This window comes from Chanodichthys erythropterus, chromosome 13, assembly GCF_024489055.1.
Source record: "Chanodichthys erythropterus isolate Z2021 chromosome 13, ASM2448905v1, whole genome shotgun sequence".
Lineage (NCBI taxonomy): Eukaryota > Metazoa > Chordata > Actinopteri > Cypriniformes > Xenocyprididae > Chanodichthys > Chanodichthys erythropterus.
In genome coordinates, this window is record NC_090233.1 from 25,497,663 (window position 1) to 25,523,543 (window position 25,881).

At 36.2% G+C, this 25,881-nt stretch overlaps 1 protein-coding gene across 5 annotated transcripts in view; it reads left to right on the forward strand.

Moving 5' to 3' along the window:
- The first annotated feature begins 669 nt into the window (after window positions 1-669).
- The window catches only part of LOC137033683 (protein unc-13 homolog B), a 68,424-nt gene continuing 43,212 nt past the window's right edge, over window positions 670-25,881 (forward strand). For 4 of the 5 annotated variants that reach the window (XM_067405850.1, XM_067405851.1, XM_067405852.1 and 1 more), the window contains exons 1-5: window positions 10,141-10,687; window positions 17,441-19,828; window positions 20,520-20,542; window positions 21,690-21,733; window positions 21,849-21,924. In XM_067405850.1, the coding sequence (XP_067261951.1) occupies window positions 17,503-19,828; window positions 20,520-20,542; window positions 21,690-21,733; window positions 21,849-21,924 (2,469 nt within the window). In that variant the 5' untranslated portion in view covers window positions 10,141-10,687; window positions 17,441-17,502. Of the gene's footprint in view, window positions 913-1,244; window positions 1,333-10,140; window positions 10,688-17,440; window positions 19,829-20,519; window positions 20,543-21,689; window positions 21,734-21,848; window positions 21,925-25,881 lie in introns of those variants that run through there. The other variant, XM_067405854.1, reaches the window with a different exon arrangement.

Consider the following 25,881-nt stretch of genomic DNA (forward strand, 5'->3'; position numbering starts at 1 on the left):
AGCATATAGAGAAATCTCAAATTTCCCAAGATTGCATAGATAAGGACAAGGACCCTCCTGATATAAATTCCAGTGAAGAAAAGCCACCAGGGACCCTTCTACAGGAAACCTTTGATAAAAGGCTAGTAAAATCATAATAAATGGTTATTCTTAGGCCATTTATTATGGTTTATTGTGAATATTACCCTCCATCTTTCCAAGATATTTAATTTTTTTTTATTAATTATTCATTTTATTAAATATTATTAATTTGTTATATATTCACATTATTGATTTTGTTTTTTCTTTTGGTTTCTTATTGTCTGTCAAGACATGCATAACATAACAAATATTACAAGTACCTTGCTTGCTCTTTTAAATCTTTTAAATTGTACTTAGATTAAAAAAAAAGGTTCACTGCTACTTATTAATTGTATATATTTATCATCTTAATCTAGTATTTCATTAAATTCAAATTAGCACTTTTCCTAGTATGTTTATTCAACTTTCCCCTAAGGTTCTTCATCCTGCATTACTGTAATGACATTATTGACTTTATTGACCCAAACACATTTTAAACAAAGTCTAGGACTGAAATTGATTCCTGAGTGATTTAGTTTGTGACTAGATTTAGATATTTACATCTTGATATTTACATTTTTTGTCTTATTTCACCAGCCCGGTGGACAGCTCTCGATTTGGGTCTTCTGGTAACCTTAGCCAAGCCAGTTCCCAGTTCAGCTCTGAGCCAGAAGAACGAAGCTATTCAGACAGTCAGATTAGTACTTCTGTTGTTGCCCAACCTCTTCCAGCATCAGATGACACAGAAAAAGGGGAAAGGGAGATACTAGCAAATGTGGAGAAAGAAGTACAAGGGGAGAGCACACCCAAGCCTGTTGCTCATCAAGGGAGAAAGCCAGAAAGGCAGCACAGGTATGTGTTTCACACTGAATGGATGTGAAGATGCACACGATACACATGAATCCTAAAAACTAAGCTAATATTTAAATATAAAAGTACAACAATGGAAAATGTGTATTGATTGACCTTGATTGTAACTGTAATGAAACCTTATAATTACACATTGTTTAACTGTATCAGAATCATGTTTCAAATGTTTATTTCTGATCTAGTATACTTCAAAAAGGTAACAAAATTAACTTACCAAATTATATGCATATAAATGTATAATATACTCTTCCAGGAAATGGGCCAAAAGTGTAGTTCCAGCACTTAGTCTTATGGCATTTAATTGTCTTTTTCAGTTTCTATGAGGATGGCCCACCTCCTTTCTCTCCTTCCCGTCTGCGCTGGTTGAAGGCCATCAATAAAGTAAGAGTGAAGCTGCATGAGGTAAGAGGGAGAAGAACAAAATGTCTGTCACCTTTTTGAATAGTGGAAAATAAATTATTCTTGTTTTGTCCTCCCCTTTTCCTCCATTCACTCTTTTGTTCTCTTGATGTTTATATAAACTGAACCCTTCTTATTTCACTGCCCTTCTGCTGTTTGGTTGATTGAGATTCACATATAACAAATTCAGAGGCCACCATCCATTGGGAATGAAAATAATGACATTTTAGTTGTTTTTTTAACAATGTCAGTTCTTTTTGAGTGGCCTATATTTACAGAAGAAAATAAACAGGTATGTACAATTTTTATATTTTAACATTACTAGTTTGTGTAATGCACACTTTGCTTGTATGTAAAATAAGTTTTGAATCTTTTATTAATAGGTTATTTTTTTTGTTACACTTTTTTGTCTTTGTTTTTATTTATATATATATATATATAATATAGGTTTGCCATTAAGGAATTGTGCCTCAATTATTATATCCTTTTTATAGAAGAGAAAAAGGGGTCCAAGAAGCAATAAAAATTGCCTTAAATTATACAATAAACCAATAAATTCAATACAATATAAACATTTGTTCATTAAATGGTTTTCTATGGAAGCCCATAGAAAAAAAAATCCTTTTCAGAGTAAAAATATTAAAAGATTGTTGTTGTTTTCTCATAACTGCAACTTTATATTTCACAGTTATTTTAATATTTATCACAATAACTTTTTTTTGGAAATTAGCTACTATAATTTTCAGAATCATGTGTTTAACAGATTCATTTATTCTTCATAAGAAATGAGAGATGATATTTACCCCACTAATTTAGCTTTAAATTGAATACTTTAGTAATTCATAAAGCATAATGTATTTCTACCCACACAAATGATCTGATTTGATGATGTATTATCAGTAAAAAATGTAGGGAGCTCACATGGCTTTTGGATTGTAGGATTTTCAATGGATATTTTATTAGATCTGGCAAAAAAAACAAACGAACTGAACAATAATGTACCCGTTTCAAAGTATTGAATACTAAATAACTGGCAATTGTCAGTCTTGAATCTTGATGAGTTTGTATTGCACTGCTTAGATGATCAAGTCCACCAAACAAGTTGACAATAAAACCAGTGTTTTTGTTGTTATGTTTTCATGATTCTCATAAAACTTTAGTCTGTGGTCTACATTGATATGTGCAATCTGCCTTAGCAGCTGTGTCTTCTGATGCAGCTGCTAGAGGGAGGGAGCGTGGTGATGGGTGATTGCTCTATTGAAACAAAGGCTGTGACAGGGAAAGTGTTGGGCACGAAAGGCATCTCCAAATGATCACAATTTTCTGTTGACAGCTAAAGTAATGCCTTCTGCCCTTAATGTTTGGAGTATTTGTACAATTTCTTTATTAAAGGATCTGAAGTGCAGGGGGTGTTTCTTTAGCATGGTATGTGTATATTAGTATGGTATATTTATTTATTTATTTTTTGCTCATTAGCCACAGGTACAAGCCACTCAGCATTTTCACTGGCCATAATTTTGACATCTATACCATGGGGAAAGCTGCCATATAGAAAAAAAATCTCATAATTTGGCAGCAGGTATATTAGGCTACTGTCACTTTAAGACCTAAGGCACGGATCCATTATACTGTTACTAATGTGTTTTCTATCTCCACTGTATGCGTTCACTTAAAAAAATGAATACTTGCCAAGACTGGCATTTTGACATTATTTTTTTGTATTTTCTTATATTTTATATATTTTTTATATATATTTTTGTATATTATATATAATTTTCAAAAATGTGTGTATGTGTGTGTATATATATATATAAAATATAAACAGTCGTGTGAAAAAGAACGAACACTGAATTCTATGGTTTTATGTATCAGGATAATAAAAAATCATCTGGTCCTTGGCAGGTCTTAAAATTAGGACATATTACACCATGTCATTATTTATTTAACAAAAACTAGGCCAAAATGGATAAGCCATGGGTGACAAACTAAGTACAGGAATTAAGAGGGTAAATGGCAGACAGGCATTGTTAATCAAATGTCTTTGATTAACTGATCATCAGCAAGTGTCATTACTTCTATTAAAGCAGAAGTTTTGTCATTTTGCTGGTCTGGAGCATTCAGGTGTGTGTTAACACAATGCCAAGGAGGAAAGACATCAGCAATTGTTGCTGCCATTAATCTGGGAAGGGTTATATGGCCTTTTCCAAGCAATTTGAAGTCCATCATTCTACAGTGAGGAAGATTATTCCCAAGTGGAAAACATTCAAGACAGTTGCCAGTCTTCCCAGGAGTGGTCTTCTCAGAAAATTCACCCCTAGGTCAGACTGTGTAATGCTCCGAGAAATTGCAAAAAAAAAAAAAAAAAAAAAAAAAAAAAGTTGAGACCAAATTTACAACAGAATGGCTGAAAAAGAAAAGAATCAAGGTGTTGCAATGGCCCAGTCAAAGTCCAGACCTCTACCCGATTGAAATGCTGTGGCGGGACCTTAAGAGAGCTGTGCATAAACAGATGCGGGCCAGAGCGGGCCAAAAATCCTCCAGAACGATGTGAGAGACTGATAAAGTCAAACTGAAAACGAAGTTATTGCTGCTAAAAGTGGCTCTACAAGCAACTGAATCATAGGGTGTACTTAGTTTGTCACCTATGACTTCTCCATTTTGTCTTTATTTTTGTTGAATAAATAATGACACGGTGTAATATGTCATGTGGTGTTGTTCATCTGAGGTTGTATTTACTTAATTTTAAGACCTGCTAATGACCATATGAATTTAAATGGCTGGACAGTTCTTTGTTTAAAATAGTCATTTTATCTCAACAAGAAATAATTTGCCATGGCAACTATGTGACATTACTATGGAAACACATCCTTGATTGTTGCATGTGGAGCCGCCCTTGGGCACCTTTTATATACATATTTCATGTAGTTTGACTCAATCCAGACAAAAACATTGATCATACAACATGTCTCTTTTTAAAAGACATTGGGTCTCATTCATGAAACGAGCAGAACGAATTTTTGTGTAAATCGTGTGTAAAGTGGTTCTGGCGTAAATTTTCGGATTCATTAAAATTTTCGTATTTTCCAAATGTTAGTTGGTACAAAAGAAATCTACACCTGCTCCCAGTCACGCGTAAATAGTGCGTTTAACATCCGAACGTTTTGCTCATTAATAAGGCTGCATTTTAATTCACCTTAATAAGGTACATATTTACAGCATTTTGAAAAAATATATTATATATAATAATTACATACGTTTTTTCTTTTTACTTTTGTTGTGAGAGCCAGTAATAAGCTGCGTTCACATCACCTTGTATTTACCGCTATCTTGAAATGACGTTATATTCGGAGCTGTTCACGTACTTTTTGGTCCTTGGACTGGAAATTATGCGTTTCCATGGCACCACTATCAACGCCTAATAAATCAATCTACAGCGGTCAGGTGGTATAGGGGCCACATGTTACATGTGGGAGCTTTCAGAAAACTCCCAGCTTACAAACTGTAATTACGAACTCTACGAGGACGTGAATGCTTTTTACAAGCTATAATCTTGTAACTACAGGAATTACGAGGCCGCGTGAACGCACCTATAGCATCTGCAAACGGAGCACTTTAATCAAATAATGAATTGATTTCAATAGGGCTGGGCAAACTATGGAACTTGTTTCCTATAAAATGGCCAAAATCCTTCGTTTGGTGTCATAATATGATGCCCATATATAGTTGTCAGTCGGATTTAATGGGCAGGATTTATGGTAATTGAGAATGAACGTGCACGCGCGTCCCATTTACGACTGATTGGAATTCATTAACACACACACACATTTCACTATCACTTCTGACGTTTGCGAAGTATTTGTGAATCAGGAGAAGAGTTTTCGGGAAGGTCTCTTTATGCGCAAATCACTCACATATTTACTCGTAAATTTACGAATGTTTCATGAATGAGACCCATTAAGTGTATGGTTTAAATTGCTGTCAGATAGATGTCTTGAGAATGAGTTAAACCCCTTATTAATGAAGCTTAGACCTAGTGTTTTATCCAGGTGATTTCATACAGGATTAAGGAAGTGAAATGTTAAAATTTTCACATTTGATCGATGTCATTATGTTGTCAACACATTTCCCTAAATTTTTATACTGATGGAAAGTAGGAATCTATTTTCTTTGACAGAACAGAGGAGATTGGCATAAAATTAGATGGACTTACTGTAAGCTTTTATGCTTATTAAAAAAATTTTAACCACTGGTTGTTGTGGTAACCATTGGTATCCAGTGTTTTTGTTTTAATGCAAAGGTTCGAAGTGGTGACTTGAAATCACACTGCTTGCACTTCTCAAGGTTTTGTGGAAGGGTATGTTGCATAATGAATGAATTAGTGCTTTTATATGAACAGCTGTTGAGCATGAATGGTGTCAGTGCTGCTTTAAATTGCATTTGAAAACTCTTTTGTGGACACATTTGTTTTTATAGTTGCATAGGTTTAATTTTATTGGTTCCAAACTGCTGTAAACTAATTGCAGGGTCTCACTGTGATAACCTCAGTTTAATAAACTGGAAGAGCAACATTCAACTGCAGCATTCTAAACAGCATTTTTACTCATTTGAAGGCCACAGTAGGAAGGAAATGCTACTTGAAGGGTCATTCCATAAGGAGTTAGTAACCTAATTCCCTCAATAATGGCCCTTCCACAAGGCAGTTAGCGAAGCGAACTTGAGATGGTTACCTGTATGAAGAAGCTGTTTATGATGATGTGATTTTGAAATCAATGTAATTTTACTAGAGTAACCTTGGATTTTAAAACTGTTTAAACGCCACAAATTCTTTTCGTATTTAGATATCTTCATTGGTTTGTTTTATCAAGCACCACATGAAGAGATTATTACAAACGCTAGTTAAGACATTTTTTGTTATATATGTCATGTCACACCTGATTGTTGTTGACTTAAGATATTTTTGACCCGAGCACATTTAAAATGTGTGTACTTTTTTATTTTCATGGAAATATAAGAGAACAGGAGATGGGAAAGATAATGAGAGCTGAAAGCTGGAAGGTGAAAGGTGTTGGGATCATTTTTGTCCGTTTTCACTGGATTAACACTGAGTTTGAACAGTGGAATGATAAAGCCAAGGCTTGTTTGCATAAAGTATGTATCCATTTGTTAACTCTTATACAATAAATTTCACATCTCTTAAAGGGATAGTTCACCCAAAAATAAATTCTGTCATCATTTACTCACCTTCAAGTTGTTCCAAACCTGCATGAATTTCTTTCTTCTGCTGTAAACAAAAAATATATATTTTGAAGTATATGGGTAACCAAACAGTTTATTGGCCCCATTGACTTACATAGCATTCTTCAAAATTTCATCTTCTGTGTTCAGCAGAAGAAAGAAATTCATACAGGTTTGGAACAACTTGAGGGCGATTTTGCATTTTCATTTTTGGGTGAACTATCCCTTTAACATGCTTGAAACGTAGAGGTATCTTGTAACAGTGCACATACTTTCCCCTGTGGAGTTGAAGCTGCTGGTTTTTTTTTCTTACATGATGAATGACTTTGTTCTAGTGGCCAAATCAATAACCACAAGAATGATTATTTGGACATTATTCTGCTTTCTTTTAATAATTCAAAACAGTTATTAGTGCATGCTTTTTTGTGCATATGAAACCAGTGCTACATGAATTGCTCAGCAAGGAAAGAAGTTTATCTTTCTCTGTGATGATATTTGGCTGAGGATCACTGGTATTGTAATACAAATTTAACAGAAGAACGAATTGTTTGATGGTACATAAATTGCCTGTACTACTGTGTAGAGATGTATAAGGGCAGAATAATTTACTACTAGTATTGACATTAAATATATTTTTCTTTTCAAAATCTATTCTTAACAAAGAAAGTACAAGATACAATATTAGTATATTTGTGCCTTCTGTGTATCTTCACACAGTTCTTTTAAACTTTTTCTTATATGCAAAATATAAAGGCATACAAAAAGCCATATAGAACACAGGTCTATTTATGTAGGCCATTTTTTTTCTTTGTGAAATTGAGGACAGAATATATATTTATTTATATTCCAGACCGGACGAACATTAATATCCGTCAGACCTCAAATGACTATGCCCATTACAATAGTCATCCTCAGAGCTGGAAAACCCTAGAGAGATGGAAGGGAGAAGATGTGTCAAAGAAAATCAGAGCGATAGAGAGGGGGAGATAGAGGCTGAGCTGAAGGGAGAGAGAGAATGGAGCGAATGAATTGGATAAGGAAGAGTTTCTGACTCTGAGTAGTGAGTATGCACAGAATACTAACTGGAAGGAATCAAAGGCCTATAGGATGACATTGGCTGAAAGTCACCAAAGATATTCACCCCTCCCAAACGCACCTCGCTTCCTTTTCCTGCTGATTTCCCTACAGCGACCACGGAACCTGTGATAGCACTGTGACACTCTTTACTTCTTCAACGTTGTCTTCCTAATCAGAAGATCAAAGAGAAAGTGCCTAGAGGGAGTATGGATGTGAAGCCGTGAATGGTACGCCATCCAGTAGCTTGTGCATTCGGTTGATAGAGCATCAATCAGTCAGAACAGAACATTGTGAAGTTGTTGTTGTTGTTGTTGTTTTGTGAGGTTGATCAATTGTGAAAAAAATTGTATATGTATATTTATAAATAATAATCTAATATAAATTATAGAAAATAGCTTATGTAAGGGATCATGCACAGCCAATCAACCATTATCAACTAAATAAAAACCTTTAGGGGGATACAAAACCCCTCTGCTTCATGTTGAGGTCTTCCTGATCACCATCTATTTTGCGATAATGAACTGAGTGTACAGTGATTCTCAACTAGGGGACCGAGATCTACTAGAGGGCCTCAGCTATCTTATAAATCAGCTTCAGAATTATATTTCAGTATTTAAATAATTTAACAATTAATCTTTTTTGTAATTGCCAAATGTGCTAAAAATATCCGGGACGTGTACGGGAGTCGCCTGTCAATCCGTCATATCCGCGTTACCCTCGGTTTCCGGTTTTTATTTTGTAGAAACCATGGAAACACTAAAAACGCTTTATTATATTACATGTTTTATTAGACAACGGAACAAATGTTTGGTAACATTTATAGACCGAAAATAACTTATTGTTATATAGCTCAACACGTTTAGTCTTATTGTTTAAATCTCGTTTTCTTAATTTTCAGAGAGTACCATGCTTTTACCATGCCTCGGCAAAAAACACTATTTTGTCAAGTAGCTTAGTAATACAGCATTTTCTCCATCATACAAGATGTTTTAAAATGAATTGCATGCCATTTATCAACACAAGCCACCCAGCATTTATTATGATATTTTAAAATCGCTCTAGCTAAGCTTACTGCAGTGGGCAGCAAGTGTCTCACAGCAGCCGCCGAGCGAACGCACAGAGTAACGTCATAACCTGGTCATAACGTGATTTTCAAAACAGTCAAATGAATCTAATACACGCTTGACCGGAAGAAGTAGCGCCGGCGACTGTGGCATAATAAAAGTTCCGCTGTTCTCGAGGCGTGTGTTGCGTTCGTCTCTCATTAGCAATCTCTACAGCGGCCTCGTTCAGATCCAACATCACTCGGCCATGCGCTGCTTCATACTACAGTAACGTCAATAGGGTACATGTCGAACGTCATACGACTAAACCGGAAAACTGGTTTCATTGCATCCGCTTGTCAGAGAAAGTGTTAACAGCAGAACTGATGACATATCTATGGACTTTTAAGGTATTCAGCGAAACTACCTAGTTCACATTATTATAGATGTTTTATTCTATTAAATATCTAAATGTTAGTGTGAAGAAGAAAAATTAAAAAAGCTTTTTAATATCAATCTGCATATGTGGGGGATATCAGTTATGCTCATCTTTGCTCGCTCCTTTTAAGTTATCTTGAATAAAACGGCTAATTTTTCATGAAGCACACACAAAAGACCTAAACTGGAAGCGATCGAATCTGTTTTACAGAAAACGGAAGTTAGATTGCGCATAATCCCTATAATCTTCTATAATAAAATTTCTGCTTGAGTCCCGTCCCGATTCTTTTCCACTGACTGTAAGGTGAAGACAACATTTCCCATGATTCCGCGCTCAAACTTGCCGCCACCAAGCAACGCCTTTGTTTTTAATAGCCGACCTGTAGCGGCGAAAAATGTACATTGTAGCTTTTAAACAAAATTGCCAGATTTTTTTTTTATTAGCTCCCTCCAGAATTGTAGCAAATCTAAAACATTAATATTGCCAAACTCTAATTTTTTTGCTTTTTAAAAACTCTTTAGAAATAATTACTCCTGTTTCTATTAGTTTACCCCAAAAATAAAATTCTGTCATCCTTTAATCAAACTTATGTTGATCCAAACCTGCATGACTCTTTATTCTGCTTTTTTTTTTTGTCCAAATTTAGTAGGGTCCAAAGCAACATTGAATTTCATTTTATGGACAAAAAAATGTATATCCTCCTCTTGTGTTCCACAGGGGAAAGTAAGCCATACATGTTTGGAATGACATGGGTTTTTTTTTTGGTGAACTAATCCGTAAAGCAATTTTCCTGGCAAAAATTACATGAAAAAACTTGCTGCACACATGATGCAACTCATCAAGCACTTTGGACACAGCAACAAGATGATGTCATATGAGAGGAAGAAGAGTTGTAGGAGAGACGTGGAGTGTGTACAAGCCTCCGCAAGGGGGAGGAAAAGAGAGAGAAACAGATGGATGGACAAGTGTAGAGTGAGTAAGGCAGAAGTGTGAGGAAGAGAGAGAGAGAGAGGGAGGAGGAGAATGGGTGAAAGTGTGTGAACACTCACACAGCTGAGGGTGGATGTGTTCTTAGCAACAAGCCAGAGGAGTGTAGGAGGAAGAGACTGGAGAATCAGGGATAGAGGAGTGGAACACTGACACAAATGTGTGTGAAGCAGCAGAAAAGAGTTTGTATATTTGAATGAATTATAGTTTGTCAGTAATTGAAATGAGAAGATGACATTTAGGAGCTTGTCAGGACTATACAGACTTATTTAACTTGGGGTATAGTAGAGAACATCAGGTACTGACTGTGATTTTTATTTATTTTTATTTTTTTTAAACAAGTTGTTGGATTACTGTGGAAGCTGTCTGGAGCTTTGGAGAATGGGTGGGTTTAGACTCAATCTGTCATTTTCACTGTATTTTTGACATCTGTTCTACCCTTCAGTCCCTTTTTTATGGACTTTGTACATTGGAATCGTAATGTGGAGCTCTTTTTTTTTAAAATTCCACTCAGAAAATTTACACAATATTGTCCACTTACATCTGTGGTTTAATTGATCTGTTCACTTTCAACGTGGTAAGTTGGATGTTTTTTCTCTAAATGTTTAAATTATTAAATATTTTTGTATTTAGAGAAATCAATATATCTAATTGCAAGCTATTACAACAACTATTTCAGAAAATGTTTTGCTTTATTTTCTGTATTCTGTGGTGCTATATAAAAATAATTGTTTATAATAATATTAAAGGAAGAAACAAATTATTTTATTTTATTTTAATTGTATGCATAGTTTATATTTTTTTAAGATTTATGTATTTCTCTATGTTGAGAAGACATTGATTTCTCTAAGTTTTATCCAGTGTATACATAAGTTTAAGAAATAATCTAATTATCTGAATAATTTCCTCTCTTATCTAAGGTGTCATGCATTGGTTGATATAAGTTTAAGTTTAACTGTGTTCCTTAGTGGTTCTTTACTATAATTTAGTGCTCGTCAAGTAATATACATAGACATTGGAGCTGGCTGGCTGTCTCACTCTCATTTTTGTCTTGCTATTTAGTTGCAGTGACTGGAGCCAACAGGTTGTGATTCCAATATTATGCTTAGGTTTCATTTTATATGTGTGGCAGATTTAATATTTACTTACTTTACATGCAAGAAAAAGACCCATTTTAAATTCAAAGGTCATGTTGCATGCATTGATTGACTATCTGAGTGGTCAAGCTCTTAGATCCCGACCTTCTACACATTTCTGTTTTGTTTTGTTGTTGTTGTTTTTTTTGAACGAGCTGCTGTGAATACACTAAGTAGGCATGACATTGGAAGGCCAAATACAGAGTCCATGAGAAATGGATAATAGTGCCTGTGGCTGTATGTGTATGTGAGTTCAGCATGACCCGTGTGGCAGGCAGCCAGAATAAGACCTTATAAACAGTTAACAGCCTGCCTGGATACAGCAGAAGGCATTGCTGCTTAACATCACAGAGATTATTGAGTTTGCCGGAAAGGAGAAATGTTATTTTACTGTCACTTTTAAATACGCGCACATGCTCTCCCTAAAATTCCTGACTATTAGCATCTCAGTTTTAACCACATCATCATAAACTTTTGTCTGGTTTGCAATCTGACTGAAATGTAAAGCAGCAAATCATGAACCCCCCCCCCCCTTATTTTTGTACACCATCTTGTGCAGTAATTCACATTCACATTTTCAATTCACATTTATTTGTGTAGCACTTTTCACAATACATATTGTATCATAGCAGCTTTACAGAAAATACAAGTGCCTACAAGACAAGAATTTATCAGAGGTGGCTTTGTCCAAGTAATGTCCATATGTCAGAAATGTACAGTTCTAAGATAATACAAATCATGCTAACATCAGTTAGCTGACATTTTGTATTCTTTTAAGCAGAAACAATGATTTCATTAAAGCAGTTATTGCAAGTTGTGATCATAATGATTACAATATATAGAAAGTAAGTGTTAGACAGTATGTAAACAGATTGCAAACAGCCCATGGGTGCTCACTGTGGCTGATGCTAGGCTCCCATTATTTATTTCCTGTGATCAAAATGGCTATGCAAAAGGCAAAAAAGAACATTGCATCTCTTCTTCTCTTCCACCCAACCTGTTGTTGTAAAAAGTGCTTTTCTCTTTGCTCTTCTTTGTTTTTGCTTTGAAATCTTGCAGGAACATTTAGACAAAATATGATAAAATGATCAAGATCAAACTACATAGCTGATTCTTTGTTGTGAAGAATAAATCTGCCATTACTTTTGCTTTGATAGATGCAGAATGTCTGGCCATTCCACTTGACTGTCTGGATGAAATGATTGTGAAACAAGAGAATGTGTGAGAGAAATAGATTGGGGACAGCAATTTTCTGTTGTTGATAATCATCTTATAGTGCCTCTGGTTGCAATATAGGCTAGTTTTATATTTTAATAAACATGTGATATTTTCATGATCTGTCTTGAGTACTTCCATTAGTGTAAAGGGAACATTAAAGGGAAGATCTTGATCTTGATTTTGTGTGTGTGTGTGTGTGTGTGTGTGTGTGTGTGTGTGTGTGTGTGTGTGTGTGTGTGTGTGTGTGTGTGTGTGTGTTTGTGTGTGTGTGTGTGTGTGTGTGTGTGTGTGTGTGTGTGTGTGTGTGTATAGAGAGTGTGCGGTCTATATGTAGCAAGGTCACAGAGTCTAGTAATGACAGAAGAGTCACGTATATTTAAACTGGAAGCTCAGTAAAAGGGAAGATTAATTAAAAGCCCTGCCTTTCCTCACATTGTGATCTCTATACCTACAGATAATTATTCTGTTCTCCTTGTAAATACAGTACTGTATATAGATGATGTGAGAAGTGGTGTGCAAAGCTGTGAGCTTTGAGGAAGTCATTGCCAATTAATATTGTAATTAATCTTGCAGTCATGAAGCTGTTCTGTATTCAGATCTTTAACCCGCTATTGCATGATGTCGACTCCAACAAGCGCACGTTCTTCAGTTTGGCAATAAAATGGTTAATACTTTATGTTATTTATTTATTTATTGTGCATCATACGGAGGATTCAAATTTTTGCTCTGGATTGCTACCCTCGGGAAAACATTTTTTGTATTGTAATTGTATTATTACAATAATAATAATATGATATTAAAATTATAAATGTGTTAAAATATGATAGTTTCCCTACATCTGCTATAATACAAAATGTTGTTAGTCTCGAGAGTATGTACATTAGTTAATAAATACGATGATCTGCCTTTGATAATCGAATGTCCTGATGGACTAGTGGCAGTAAATCCGTTTAGGGTGCAAGAGGTTCTCGGTTCTAATCCATCCATGAATGTTTTTTTTTCTCATTAAAACCAAAGATGTTCATCAGTGATTGTATATCAAGAGCAGGGACACGTTTATGTGTATTTTGTTTTGTGATTTCAACGTAACGATTAGAGAGTCTCCGCAACAGCGATTCACATCCACACCCTGTTGCACGCGCCTCTAATAAAAGTGACAACGAGCACTCAACATGATTTCAAAAACAACACATCCCAGTGCCAAATCGCCTATTGTTAACACAAATTGATAATCAACTAGAGGTGTTTATTTTGTATTAGATATCGCAAGATGTTTCAAAAAGTGGTAGGGTCAATATTGTCCCCTTCAAAAAGTGTTGGGGACATGTCCCACCCGTCCCACCCGCAAATTACGCCTATGAACTAACGTTAACGTTAACAAAGATAAGTAAATACAGTAAAAATGTATTGCTCATGGTTACTTTGTTACTTAATACATTAACTAATGTTTTACTAATGAACCTTTATTGTAAAGTGTTAACGTTTAATCATTAGTTTTTGATTTCAGTAATAAGATCTGTTTTATGCAAGAAAAAGGAGTCAAATAATGGATTTCAAACTCAGTTTAAACAATTTATTTTTTTCCCCCTCATATGCCTGCAATAGAGGTTTGAAGAATAGTAGGGGTGTGACGAGACTAAAATGTGATGAGATTTCTTGTCGAGGCGAAAGTAGTCTTGTGATATTGCCATGACAGAGTGGTTATGATGATTAGGAAATAATATGCCACCGCTATGTTTACATTATGCCTCCACTGTCATTTTGCTTTGTGTTTAAATAAAAAAAAAAAAAAAAAAAACATTTAATTCAGTTGGATAACAGTTGCCGCCGCTCCATATTCACAGAGTACGTGCGATTGAGAAAGTGAAAGTAAACGTGAGCGCGCATCCAAACGCGCTTTCAGTACCCCGCATTTTGAAAGCGGCTCCCTGATGAATACAGATATCTCTCCATATGAAAGCTATTTTAGGCTGGGCAGTGTAATCTCTTAGCTCTTTGTCAAAGAAAAATTTGGTCTTTTTTTTTTTTCACTCTGAATATTGAGAGAGTGCGATGGTTGCAGTTGTTATTGTAAAGAGTTACCATAAAAAAATTAATAACAGTTTTCTCTTAATCTTATTAAGCACAAACAAATAAGGTTTCATTTGTTAACATTAGTTAATGCACTGTGAACTATCATGAACTAACAATGAATGATCAGTTTGTGGAAAGGAGTTCAGTTAGGAGGTCAACAGTTGTAGAAGCTCATAAATCATGTACAGTAAGGTCTGAAGAGACTGAAATCATACAGAAGAGAAGTCAGTCAGTTGAGTTAGTGGCAAAACATTTTACAGTACTTGAATATTGTTGTCTTTTACTGCATATGATAATTCATACTCAGAAAGTAGAACTGAAATGACATTCATTACAAGATGATTAGTTAAAACATTTCAAATGAACCTGCAGAATGTTTTTTCTAGTCATGTATTTCACCCTTGAGGATTTCTTAAAAATAATGTGTAAAATCTCGTCTCGTGAACTCAATCTCGAGTCTCGTCTCGTCTCGTGAGCTACCTGTCTAATCACACCCCTAAAGAATAGTAATATGTAGCATCTTCTGAACAAAACTGTTGGAGCTGGGTGAAATGACTCTGAAATGATTTTAACTGCCCTCAATGAAATGTTCCTCAAGCACACAGTGTCACAGACATCTCACCCTGGTTGGCACCTCTTTTTTCTTTCCTTCCCATATATCTCATTTTCTTTTCTATCTCCCTGTCTCAATGGCATTTGCCACTGAGGTAAGCATTCTCCACATTTAAAACGTTAGTGTTGTAAGTGGTAGTTTGTTTACTCTCTGCTTTCTCCTCCCAGCATCCTCTCTTCTTCTGTTTGTTCTGTGCCTTTGTTTTCCACACATTTAGGGAAAACACATACTTGCAGAATGATCTCACTTTTTTAGCTCTTGTGCTTCAGTGATCTCAAAAAGCTACATTAGTGTTCTTCTCACTGTGCTTATGTGGATCACTCACCCCTGAATGCCCTTACCTACAGTAAAAGACAGAGAGAGTGGGAGCGAGAGGAAGAGACAAGGTGAAAAGGCGAGACTTAGAGGCATGCGAGGAGATTAGTGAAGCATAAGACTGTGTTAACAAAATGTAACACAAAAATTGTTTGGCTTTTGGAAACTCATATCCAGTTATTGCTAGTTAGGCAAGTGTGAGAGCACCGTGGAGAAAAACTAGGGTATGCAATCACGCCTGTTATAACACTCTTAACACTGTGGTTTGACCACACTAACTCATCTTCTATCAGCCTCACTCTCCAATCTAACATCACCTCAGAGAGACATACCAAACCGTGTACTCATTTGTGGGAGAATGCTAAGTTATGTAGTTGGCGTCTGTCAAATAAAATAAGCAGCATGCAAACTCACAGAGCAGGGGTGTCAAAATAAGATAAGCAGAAAAACTGACTCTCTTGAGTCATACCGGGTTAACATCCATGAGTCGCTTTACAGTTCCTGATAGCCTGTGTAACTTGTCTCATTAAGTTGATGCTTGGGAGTAGAAAACAGTAATGGGAAAGTAAAGAGAAATCTAGAGGAATAAACAGTGGAGGTAGTTTTATTCAGGTAATTGCCATATGTATGTACTGAGAACCTCAATGCAGGTATAGCAAATGGTTTCCATAGCTACTGTTCCAGTGTCACATGATTTTGCACTAACATGTGACATTTTCTCTGCTTAATTGACTCTCCACAAGGAGCCGAGGAGCCAGAATGCCTCTTCAGCTCTCCTAAAACTCCAGTTATTTTTATATACTGAAATCTAAAGTGAATGAAATGTTCTAGAATGTGTATTTTGTATTTCATACCTATATGTATTCATGGCCATTTTTTATCTTGTTATATTTTTTTATATTAGTTTATAACTATCAGCTATATACCAAGTGAATATCCATTTGTGGTTTGAATGTAACCCTGTTGTAGCCAAACATTTTTATTGCTTTATGAATTCTGTGGCACACTTATGAGCTAGTATACATGGCATATAATATAGAAAAAAACAGCATTATGACAATATGTTGTTCTGTGTTGCCATGGAATGTTCTTGGCAGGTGTTTAGTTTATCTTTTGTACTTCTTATCTGTTGTGTGCTTTTTCTCCAGCAGATAAGCAAAGCCAAAAGATACTGTTGTCTTTGCATATTATTGATAGAATGCAAGTATTATGTTACTTTATTTCCTTTTACCTTATTTATTTATTGTATAATTATTATCACTGATTTACTTCAAAAGACTGCCTATTATTTAGGCGAGTGTGTGTGTGTGTGTGTGTGTGTGTGTGTGTGTGTGTGTGTGTGTGTGTGTGTGTGTGTGTGTGTGTGTGTGTGTGTGTGTGTGTGTGTGTGTGTGTGTGTGTGTGTGTGTGTGTGTGTGTGTGTGTGTGTGTGTGTGTGTGTGTGTGTGTGTGTGTGAAGTAGATTTTTGTACCTAAGGTATAAAGAACAAAATGAAAAATTTCAGACGTGTTTTTGGGGGGGATTTGCTAGCCACAACGACAGAGCTGTTTACTTTGGCATACATATTATTACTGTCACATTTCCACATAATTTAAATACACTTTGGTGTCAGTGGTATTTGCACCGGATAATGTGAAAATTGAGGATTGGACACTTTCATTGTATGCTACTATTGATCAAACTGTGCTCTAAGACAGCTTTAGGAGACTCATAATGTATATGCAGATTATACATTTTCTGTAATAGTGAATTCTGGGATCACTTTGTAGTGTTGCAAATCCATGTCAAAACTTTGATAAGGGAGGAAATTAACTAAACTTATAAATTCAACTTAAGTCATTTGCTGAACTGAATGTTTTCTTAACTGAATTGGTAAATTTGCACTGGTGTGATTCTTTTAAATGTCCTTTTCTCCCTAAGTCGTGGACCAAGTCCTGCTTAGATTGACTGACAGTCTCTCACTTGTATCATCAGATGCTGTATTTCAAGCCTGAGTAATGTGATAAAAATACAGTACAGAAGAAGGGAGGGAAGCGATGTTCTCCCGCAACCGCTGCAATGGACAGGATGGCACGGGCCTCCCTCAGTATCCCCGACCCAAAAAGAAAACTGCAGTGCCAAAAAGAAGGCAGCCTAATCCCAGAGTTGCTCTGGTGTTGCGTGGGAAAATTCATCGTTTCTTGCAGGGATCTGCAGATCATACTGTCCAGCCTTCTGGTCTTTACAATGCAGGAATTGAAGAACAGGATGAAGAGGGTGAAGAGGATGTTGAAAAGTTGCAGAACTATTACAGGAGAGAATTAGCTTCAGCAGAGGTCTGCTGCTTGCCTCAGGTGCCAAATGGACATGGGCTGGGAGAAGTTTCTGAGGCACCTTGTGTCGGTGAAGTGGAATTAAATCGAGAAGGAGGCATCAGGATTCCTTGCACTTTGCAGCACAACAGTAATTTGACAGTGGTTCAAAACCAAATATCGCAAGATCTAAATGGGACAGAGTTTTCATCTGGTAAAGCACTTGATGGTCAGCCTAAAAAACAGACAGACACTCTGCTGTCCAGGTTCAATATGTTGGTACAGGATGAAGTTGTGGAGGGGAATGAGAACTATCCAGAGGAAGAGTCAAGTGCTATCGTTGAGCACATACTGAAGGAATTGCGAGGGATCAACAAAATTCAAGAGGAGATTTCAGACTTGAGGGAGTACTTGTCATCTGTTCATGGTTCTGTTGAGGAGGTCTCTAGCTGTGTAGATGCAGTTTTATTAGAGATTGAATGCATGCGGTCTGGAAACAAATCTGGTGTGGAGACCTGGCCAGGAGCAATGGGGGGCACTGAAGGTCCCTCCCACCATCACAAATCAAGTAATGCTGCTAGTATAGGTTGCTTTAAGCCTTATGCTGTTGAATCCTCAAGTAGCTGTGGTGATATACTCTCGGAATATCAAGTTCTTGATGGGAAACACAAAGAAGTGCCAAGGCAGGCCACTTACACTAGTGCCGAGACTTCAAACCACAATGAACACCATCCATTTACACGAGAAACATCGGATCGAAGGTCAGATGCATCTCAAAGTGCAGGGAGAAGGAAACTCAGCTTTGGTTACCTTGAGCGCCAGGATGGACAGGACTGTCCAAGCACCAGTTCTCTATCCTCGGGTCAGAGTTCCAAGTCTGAGTCTGATCCAGAAAGACCCACCTCTGGACAGGGCAATACAGGGTGTGAATGTCAGACCTGGAACCCAGTGGCTTTAAAATGCAGTGGGAGTGGAGAGATCGGATGGAGTGAAGATGATTCTTGCTCCAGGCAAGGCAGTTTTGAAGAGGCAGAGTGCTGCACAGGTGAAGTAAACCGTTGGGACCCATCAAGAGCTGCAAGTACATGCAGTAGAGAGGATTGGAAGCAGTATGGTGCAGAAATGCTCCATGAAGAACCTGGTTTGGGCTGCCATAATTGCAAAGGAGATGGTGAATGTCCTCAGAGCTCTGTATATCAGAATGACATTTATCATGTATCTTCTTGTGAAAATTGCCTTGTAAAGCTTCCATCTAAAGGTGAGTCAATAGAAAATGTGATTGCTGAGCCATCCAGGAGCCTTCTATATGAAGGTACATCACTATGTAATCCAAATGTCCCTAGTTGGAAGCCTGACTCTGCTGATGACAGTAATGTTGCCTTGAATGTAAAAAAGTTTGGTAGAGCAGTTATTGACTTTAAAACTGCCTTGCGGGGAGCTCTGAAGAAGATGGATGGAACTAGTGCTACTTTGCCTGGAGAAAAGATTGAAGTCCATCCACTGATCTCCCTGTGTGGGAAGCAACAAGGAATGATGGTGACTGGGACACCAAATTTAGAGATGCCTATGATAGAGATGAAGAATCCACAAACAGAAACAAATTATTCTGAGAGGCCTCAAGCCATCAGTACTGAGAAAGGCTTTGGAGAGATACCTCAATTCATCTTCACCAAAGCAAAACTTGAATCACCTCCTCACCAGCATAATAGTGAAGATTCAGAACATCCAAATTCTCCAGGGTTGGACTCATCCACCAGTAATGCATCAGATGCTACATCTGGACATCCAACCAGTGCTCATTTAACACAGTGCTTCTCTACGGACATTATCCCAGACTCTTTTTCCCCTGAGGAACTAGTTGAAGAGGAGCAGGGAACACTAACAGGGGAAACGAAGCCTCCCACTGAGTCCTCCACAGAAGGAGGTAGCGAAGCAGAGCTTAGTCAGCGGGATGCACGGCGTCTGAAGTGTCTCAGGAGTTTCCAGCAGATTTTGAGGGAGAAGAGAGAGTCCAGAAGACAACTCAGTATAGTGACGATGTCAACATTTTCTGAAGATGATTTGAACCCAGGTATATTGAGTTTTTAGGCCTTTTGCTTCATATTCATTGTTCTGTTTTATTGGGATGTGTTATAAGTTTTTGGCTGAAATATCAAATTTGCAGTGTTAGTGCTTTCTGGTAACTCAATCCTATGAAAATCATTATCATGTCAGAAATGAAAAGTGAATCATTCTGATGACCATGTGCCCATCAAACGTGTCTCACAAATAATTTAAATGTTACTCTAGATTTTTTTTTTTTTCCTTGTAAAACAACAGATCTCATTAGAAACTGCTGACTCTTGTAGCCAGTGGGTGTTTGGTCCTTTCCTGCAGATATATTAGCTAGTGCCTTGCTGGGTGTTAAACTAGTCGTGTTCCCCAGGCTCAAACAAACTAATTACACTCATTGTATTGAAATGAAAACAAATCTGACATGAAAGCAGAGAGCAGGGAAAATTTAGGAGCCATTATAAATGAATAAAACTTCTCAATGAAACTTTCATGAACCATCTAGATCAATTGCAAAATCCCCACAGTTATGCAGTTCATATTCCAGGTCCATATACATAAACAAGATTATTAAACTCCCTGTCTGCAGATATAAATATGTTCTTGGACAAGAAGTTTATACGCTTTATAATGTTGTCTAGTTAAAGAGCCAATTGTTCTGGCTAACAATTATGTGCTATGTGTGATATGCTATTTGTTGTTATTTTCAGATGGAAGCCAGGATGAAGATCAGGTTATATCTTTTTCACATTGTTTAAAAAGTGCCTAGATGCTTTATGTTTGCAGTGATAAATAATGCTGTTTAATGGTCTTCAGTGTGCATGATATTGACAGACTCCTTTTTGTGTTTACTGCATTGTGTTAAATTAGTTATGTCTATGTTTTATTTTATTTTGTTTAAATCATTTCTTGTTCTTATTGTAAGCTATGCTGCATTGTAAACATTACACACATTTTCAGACTGTTATTGATTGTAGCTCATTAAAGTATCCCTCCCGGTTATACCGTATAAAATAGAAACTCTGATGGCAGATACATTTATAGCCTGTTGCTAGAGTTGCTGAGTCAGAGTTTTATAGTAGCAATGATTTTTTTTTTTTTTTTTTTTTTTTTTTTCTCCAACCTTTTTGTTTTGAGGGGTTTTGGCATTAGGGATAGGTTTGTGTGAGGAATTTAATTATTTTTTTGCAATTACATCAATAATTCTAGGTATTTTTGGGAAAGAAATGTTTCTAAAATCATTTAGTGCACTTGCAGCCTGTTGCCAAATGATGAGTAAGGAGATAAAATGGTGTGTTTTAGTATTTTTATTACAGCACAAAGATGGCATAAATGCTATTCAGTGCTTTGTCTAAATTCTATATTACATAAAAAATATTTTATTTTTTAATTTTAATTATACATACTTTTTTAATTATAAAATTTATTTTGCTAACATATATTTTATTTTATTCATCTAATTTGTTACAAATTTTGGTATAATTGCTTTTATTTGCAAGATAAGTATGCATCTTTCTGTATTCATCTTGAATGATCTTGAACGTGCATCAAAAGCAAAATTTCTCTGTGTTAGATGTATTATACTATCGTGTGTCTTGAAAGTAAATTAAATTGTAATTTCCTACAGGAAGTGTACATTAGAGTGTTGAGTACTAGGATCTGAGCCATTGCATGTTTCATCCTGTCTTGACTAGAAGTTTTCTCATGACTGGAAAATTCTGATTGTAGTCATAAATATAGTGGTGAAATTCAATCAACCAAACAGCAGGGTTTTCACTATTCCTCTTTCTCCCTGTTTCCCATTTGCTGTTTTTGTTGCTTATGTGAAGCTTTAACATTGTTTTAATGCATATAAGACAATATGATCATCCTTTCAACAGAATATCAATGGAGACCATAACAAACATCCATGGGCCAAACCTGGGTATGATCCTCTTGCTCATTCTTTTCACTGTTTGAACCATGTTGTTGTTGTTTAGCTGTTCTTCACCAAATTTTTGTTTTCCATTACTGGAATATCCATATTTTTGTATCTTCAGGGGAGGAGCAATATTTGGCATTGATAGCATGCCTGACCTTAGGAAGAGGAAGCCTATTCCTTTGGTTAGCGAAGTGGTGAGTGTTTTTTTTTTTATGTTCATTTTCCACACCTCCACCCATATTGAAACAACATTCTGCCACATTGCTTAGTAATATTCCCTCTTTACTGGGTATACAGATTTGACTTATTGTAATCTAACTTTTCTTATCTCTTATCTAACCTAACTCATATAATTGCAAAAGTTTAACTGAAATCTGGTCTTCTTTTGTCATTTTACTTAATGCTTTCCTTTACAACTAGGCCATGGTAAGTAAACCTTTTCTATTACAGATTGCATCACAATTCAATGTTTACTTTTTTCAGCTTTTACTCAAAGCAGACTGAAGAAAAAACATTCAGGCATATGTTTACATTATTTTAGGTGTAAACTGTTATAACATTGTGTCCTAGTCAGACATGATGTGATAAGATTCCAGTGACAAGCAATTCATCTTTCCACACTGAAATTGAAAGTGTTGTGTGCATTTAACAAGGCGAAAAAATATATTATATTTTAGATTATGTAAAAAAGTTGTTTTGTGCTCAGTTTCATTTCCAGTGTGATGCCGCTCAATTCTGGTGTGGTTGAAATGAGCAGTAATAAATCACCAATGAATGAGCACATGACATCCTGTCTCAGAAGGGTTTGATATTACAAGTGGTCTGTTTTTGTTTATAATGGATTTTGGCATCCATGTAAATGTGTCAATGTAATTTTCCAGCAATCTTTTTATTGAATGTCTTCTCTTTACCCTTAAAGAGGGACATCTTATGTGACTGGTGCATTAAAAACCAGGCGAGTGTGTGTACTATTGAGAAAAGAAGCTCTATTTGAAGTGTTTGTCTTCTCCAGTTCACTGACATGTCCATGAGTCAGAAATGGGTAACTTTCATCAATCAGCCTTTGTTGCTATAAAATTGAAACCCACACAGATACATTTGACTGCTGTAGGGGACAAAAAAGAATAAATGCAAAATAAAAACAGATTTGATCCGGAGCTTTTGACTTGCACAACAGTTTTCATGGCAACGAAGTCTTTTTTTTTTTTTGTAAAGTGTGATTAAGATATGAACAAAGGTTTTTGCATAACTCTGAAATACTTGATTCTGAATGTTCAATCACTGAAATCGGTGGTCATATTTTTTGTGTAATGAATCGTGGAAGCTGTAATTGAACATTGAATGATTTCCCACTTAGCTGTGATAATTTTATATCTTGCATATCACTTTGTGGTCTCTCTGTTCTCTCATAGAATGTCAGTCACTATCAATCATTGTCCATTAATTGATTGTTTGATTGATTGATTTTGCAGCTGTAATATACGAGATCAACCTGTTGGTGTATATTATCTGTGACTCATTTATTTAACACTTTATAAGGTTCTACTGTATACAGTGGGTACGGAAAGTATTCAGATCCCCTTAAATTTTTCACTCTTTGTTACATTGCAGCCATTTGCTAAAATCATTTAAGTTCATTTTTTTTTCCTCATTAATGTACACACAGCACCCCATATTGACAGAAAAACACAGAACTGTTGACATTTTTGCAGATTTATTAAAAAAGAAAAACTGAAATATCACATGGTCCTAAGTATTCAGACCCTTTGCTCAGTATTTAGTAGAAGCACCCTTTTGATCTAATACAGCCATGAGTCTTTTTGGGAAAGATGTCATGTTGTTTTTCACACCTGGATTTGGGGATCCTCTGCCATTCCTCCTTGCAGATCCTCTCCGGTTCTGTCAGGTTTGATGGTAAATGTTGATGGACAGCCATTTTTAGGTCTCTCCAGAGATCCTCAATTGGGTTAAGTCAGGGCTCTGACTGGGCCATTCAAGAACAGTCACGGAGTTGTTGTGAAGCCACTCCTTCGTTATTTTAGCTGTGTGCTTAGGGTCATTGTCTTGTTGGAAGGTAAACCTTTGGCCCAGTCTGAGGTCCTGAGCACTCTGGAGAAGGTTTTTGTCCAGGATATTCCTGTACTTGGCCGCATTCATCTTTCCCTCGATTGCAACCAGTCGTCCTGTCCCTGCAGCTGAAAAACACCCCCACAGCATGATGCTGCCACCACCATGCTTCACTGTTGGGACTGTATTGGACAGGTGATGAGCAGTGTATGGTTTTCTCCACACATACTGCTTAGAATTTAGGCCAAAGAGTTCTATCTTGGTCTCATCAGACCAGAGATCTTATTTCTCACTATCTTGGAGTCCTTCAGGCAGGCTTTCATGTGTCTTGCAATGAGGAGAGGCTTCCGTCAGGCCACTCTGCCATAAAGCCCCGACTGGTGGAGGGCTGCAGTGATGGTTGACTTTCTACAACTTTCTCCCATCTCCCGACTGCATCTCTGGAGCTGTGCTCTTAGGAACCTTAAGTGCAGCAGAAATGTTTTTGTAACCTTGTCCAGATCTGTACCTTGCTACAATTCTGTCTCTGAGCTCTTCAGTCAGTTCCTTTGACCTCATGATTCTCATTTGCTCTGACACGCACTGTGAGCTGTAAGGTCTTATATAGACAGGTGTGTGGCTTTCCTAATCAAGTCCAATCAGTATAATCAAACACAGCTGGACTCAAATGAAGGTGTAGAACCATCTCAAGGATGATCAGAAGAAATGGACAGTACTTGAGTTAAATATATGAGTGTCACAGCAAAGGGTCTAAATACTGTGATATTTAAGTTTTTCTTTTTTAATAAATCTGCAAAAATGTCAACAGTTCTGTGTTTTTCTGTCAATATGGGGTGCTGTGTGTACATTGAGGGGAAAAAATGAACTTAAATGATTTTAGCAAATGGCTGCAATATAACAAAGAGTGAAAAATTTAAGGGGATCTGAATACTTTCCGTACCCACTGTATGTTACATTAACATTAGTTAATGCATTAGGCATCATGAACTAACAGTGAACAGTAACTTTTTCTGCATGAATTAATCTAGGTGTATGTTCATTAATAATTAGTATTAGACATTTTATAAAAATCAGCGCATTGACAATGTAGAAAATGTTACCATTTAAAGTTAATATGTTAACAAATATAATGTTTCAAAGAATAACATTATTCATGTTAATGCTTGCTCTTATGCTTGCAATTGGAATTTTAATAATTTGAGATTTTTTTTTTTAATTTTATGGAAGTATGTTTGATAAATAACACATATATATATATATATATAATATATATAATATATATATATATATCAAACATACTTGTCAAACATACTAATTTAAATGTGCCAGCCAAATGATAAATAAGTGAAAAAAATTACTCAGATTTTTTTGGATTCTGTTTTGTTTGTAGATATTCAATTTTCTCCTAGCAATGTAGTATCAATCCTTGTATTTAGCTTTCAAAACTTTTTAATTTACTGGACCTTAACCATGACCTGCCAGCCCCCTCACTTACCCTGTACCACTCACTGACTAGCTGGGCAATTGATGGCCAGGGAAAATATAAAGGCAGCCATTTGCTTGTGTTCAATCATTGTCATTAGCTATGAGAGGCTAAATTGTGCTCTTATCTCTGTTCACATGGAAAATCAATATCTGGAGTATTTGTCTGCCTTTAGCTATGAAACAATCAGTGTTAGTTTTTTAGTTTGTTCTATTGACAGTCTTTATAGGCTGGTTTTTGTGGTTGATGTTGCTACTATTCTTTATTATGGTATTTAGTAATATAAGAAGGCAGAAATAGTTAGTCTGAAAACTTTTTAAAGGTATAGTTCACACAAAAAATTGTCATCACTTATTCACCCTCAAGTTGTTCCAAACCTGTATGAGTTTCTTTCTTCTGTTGAACACAAAAGAAGATATTTTAAAGAAATGACGACAACATTTTCATTTTGGGGTGAACTATCCCTTTAAGTAGACACGGTGGTTTTAATGGGTGAATAGTGTTTAGCATATTAATTGGAATATAGTAGATACAGGCATGAACTAACATTTACCACGTGTTTAAAAATAACAGACAGTTTTGCTAAACCCACTAGGTAGGC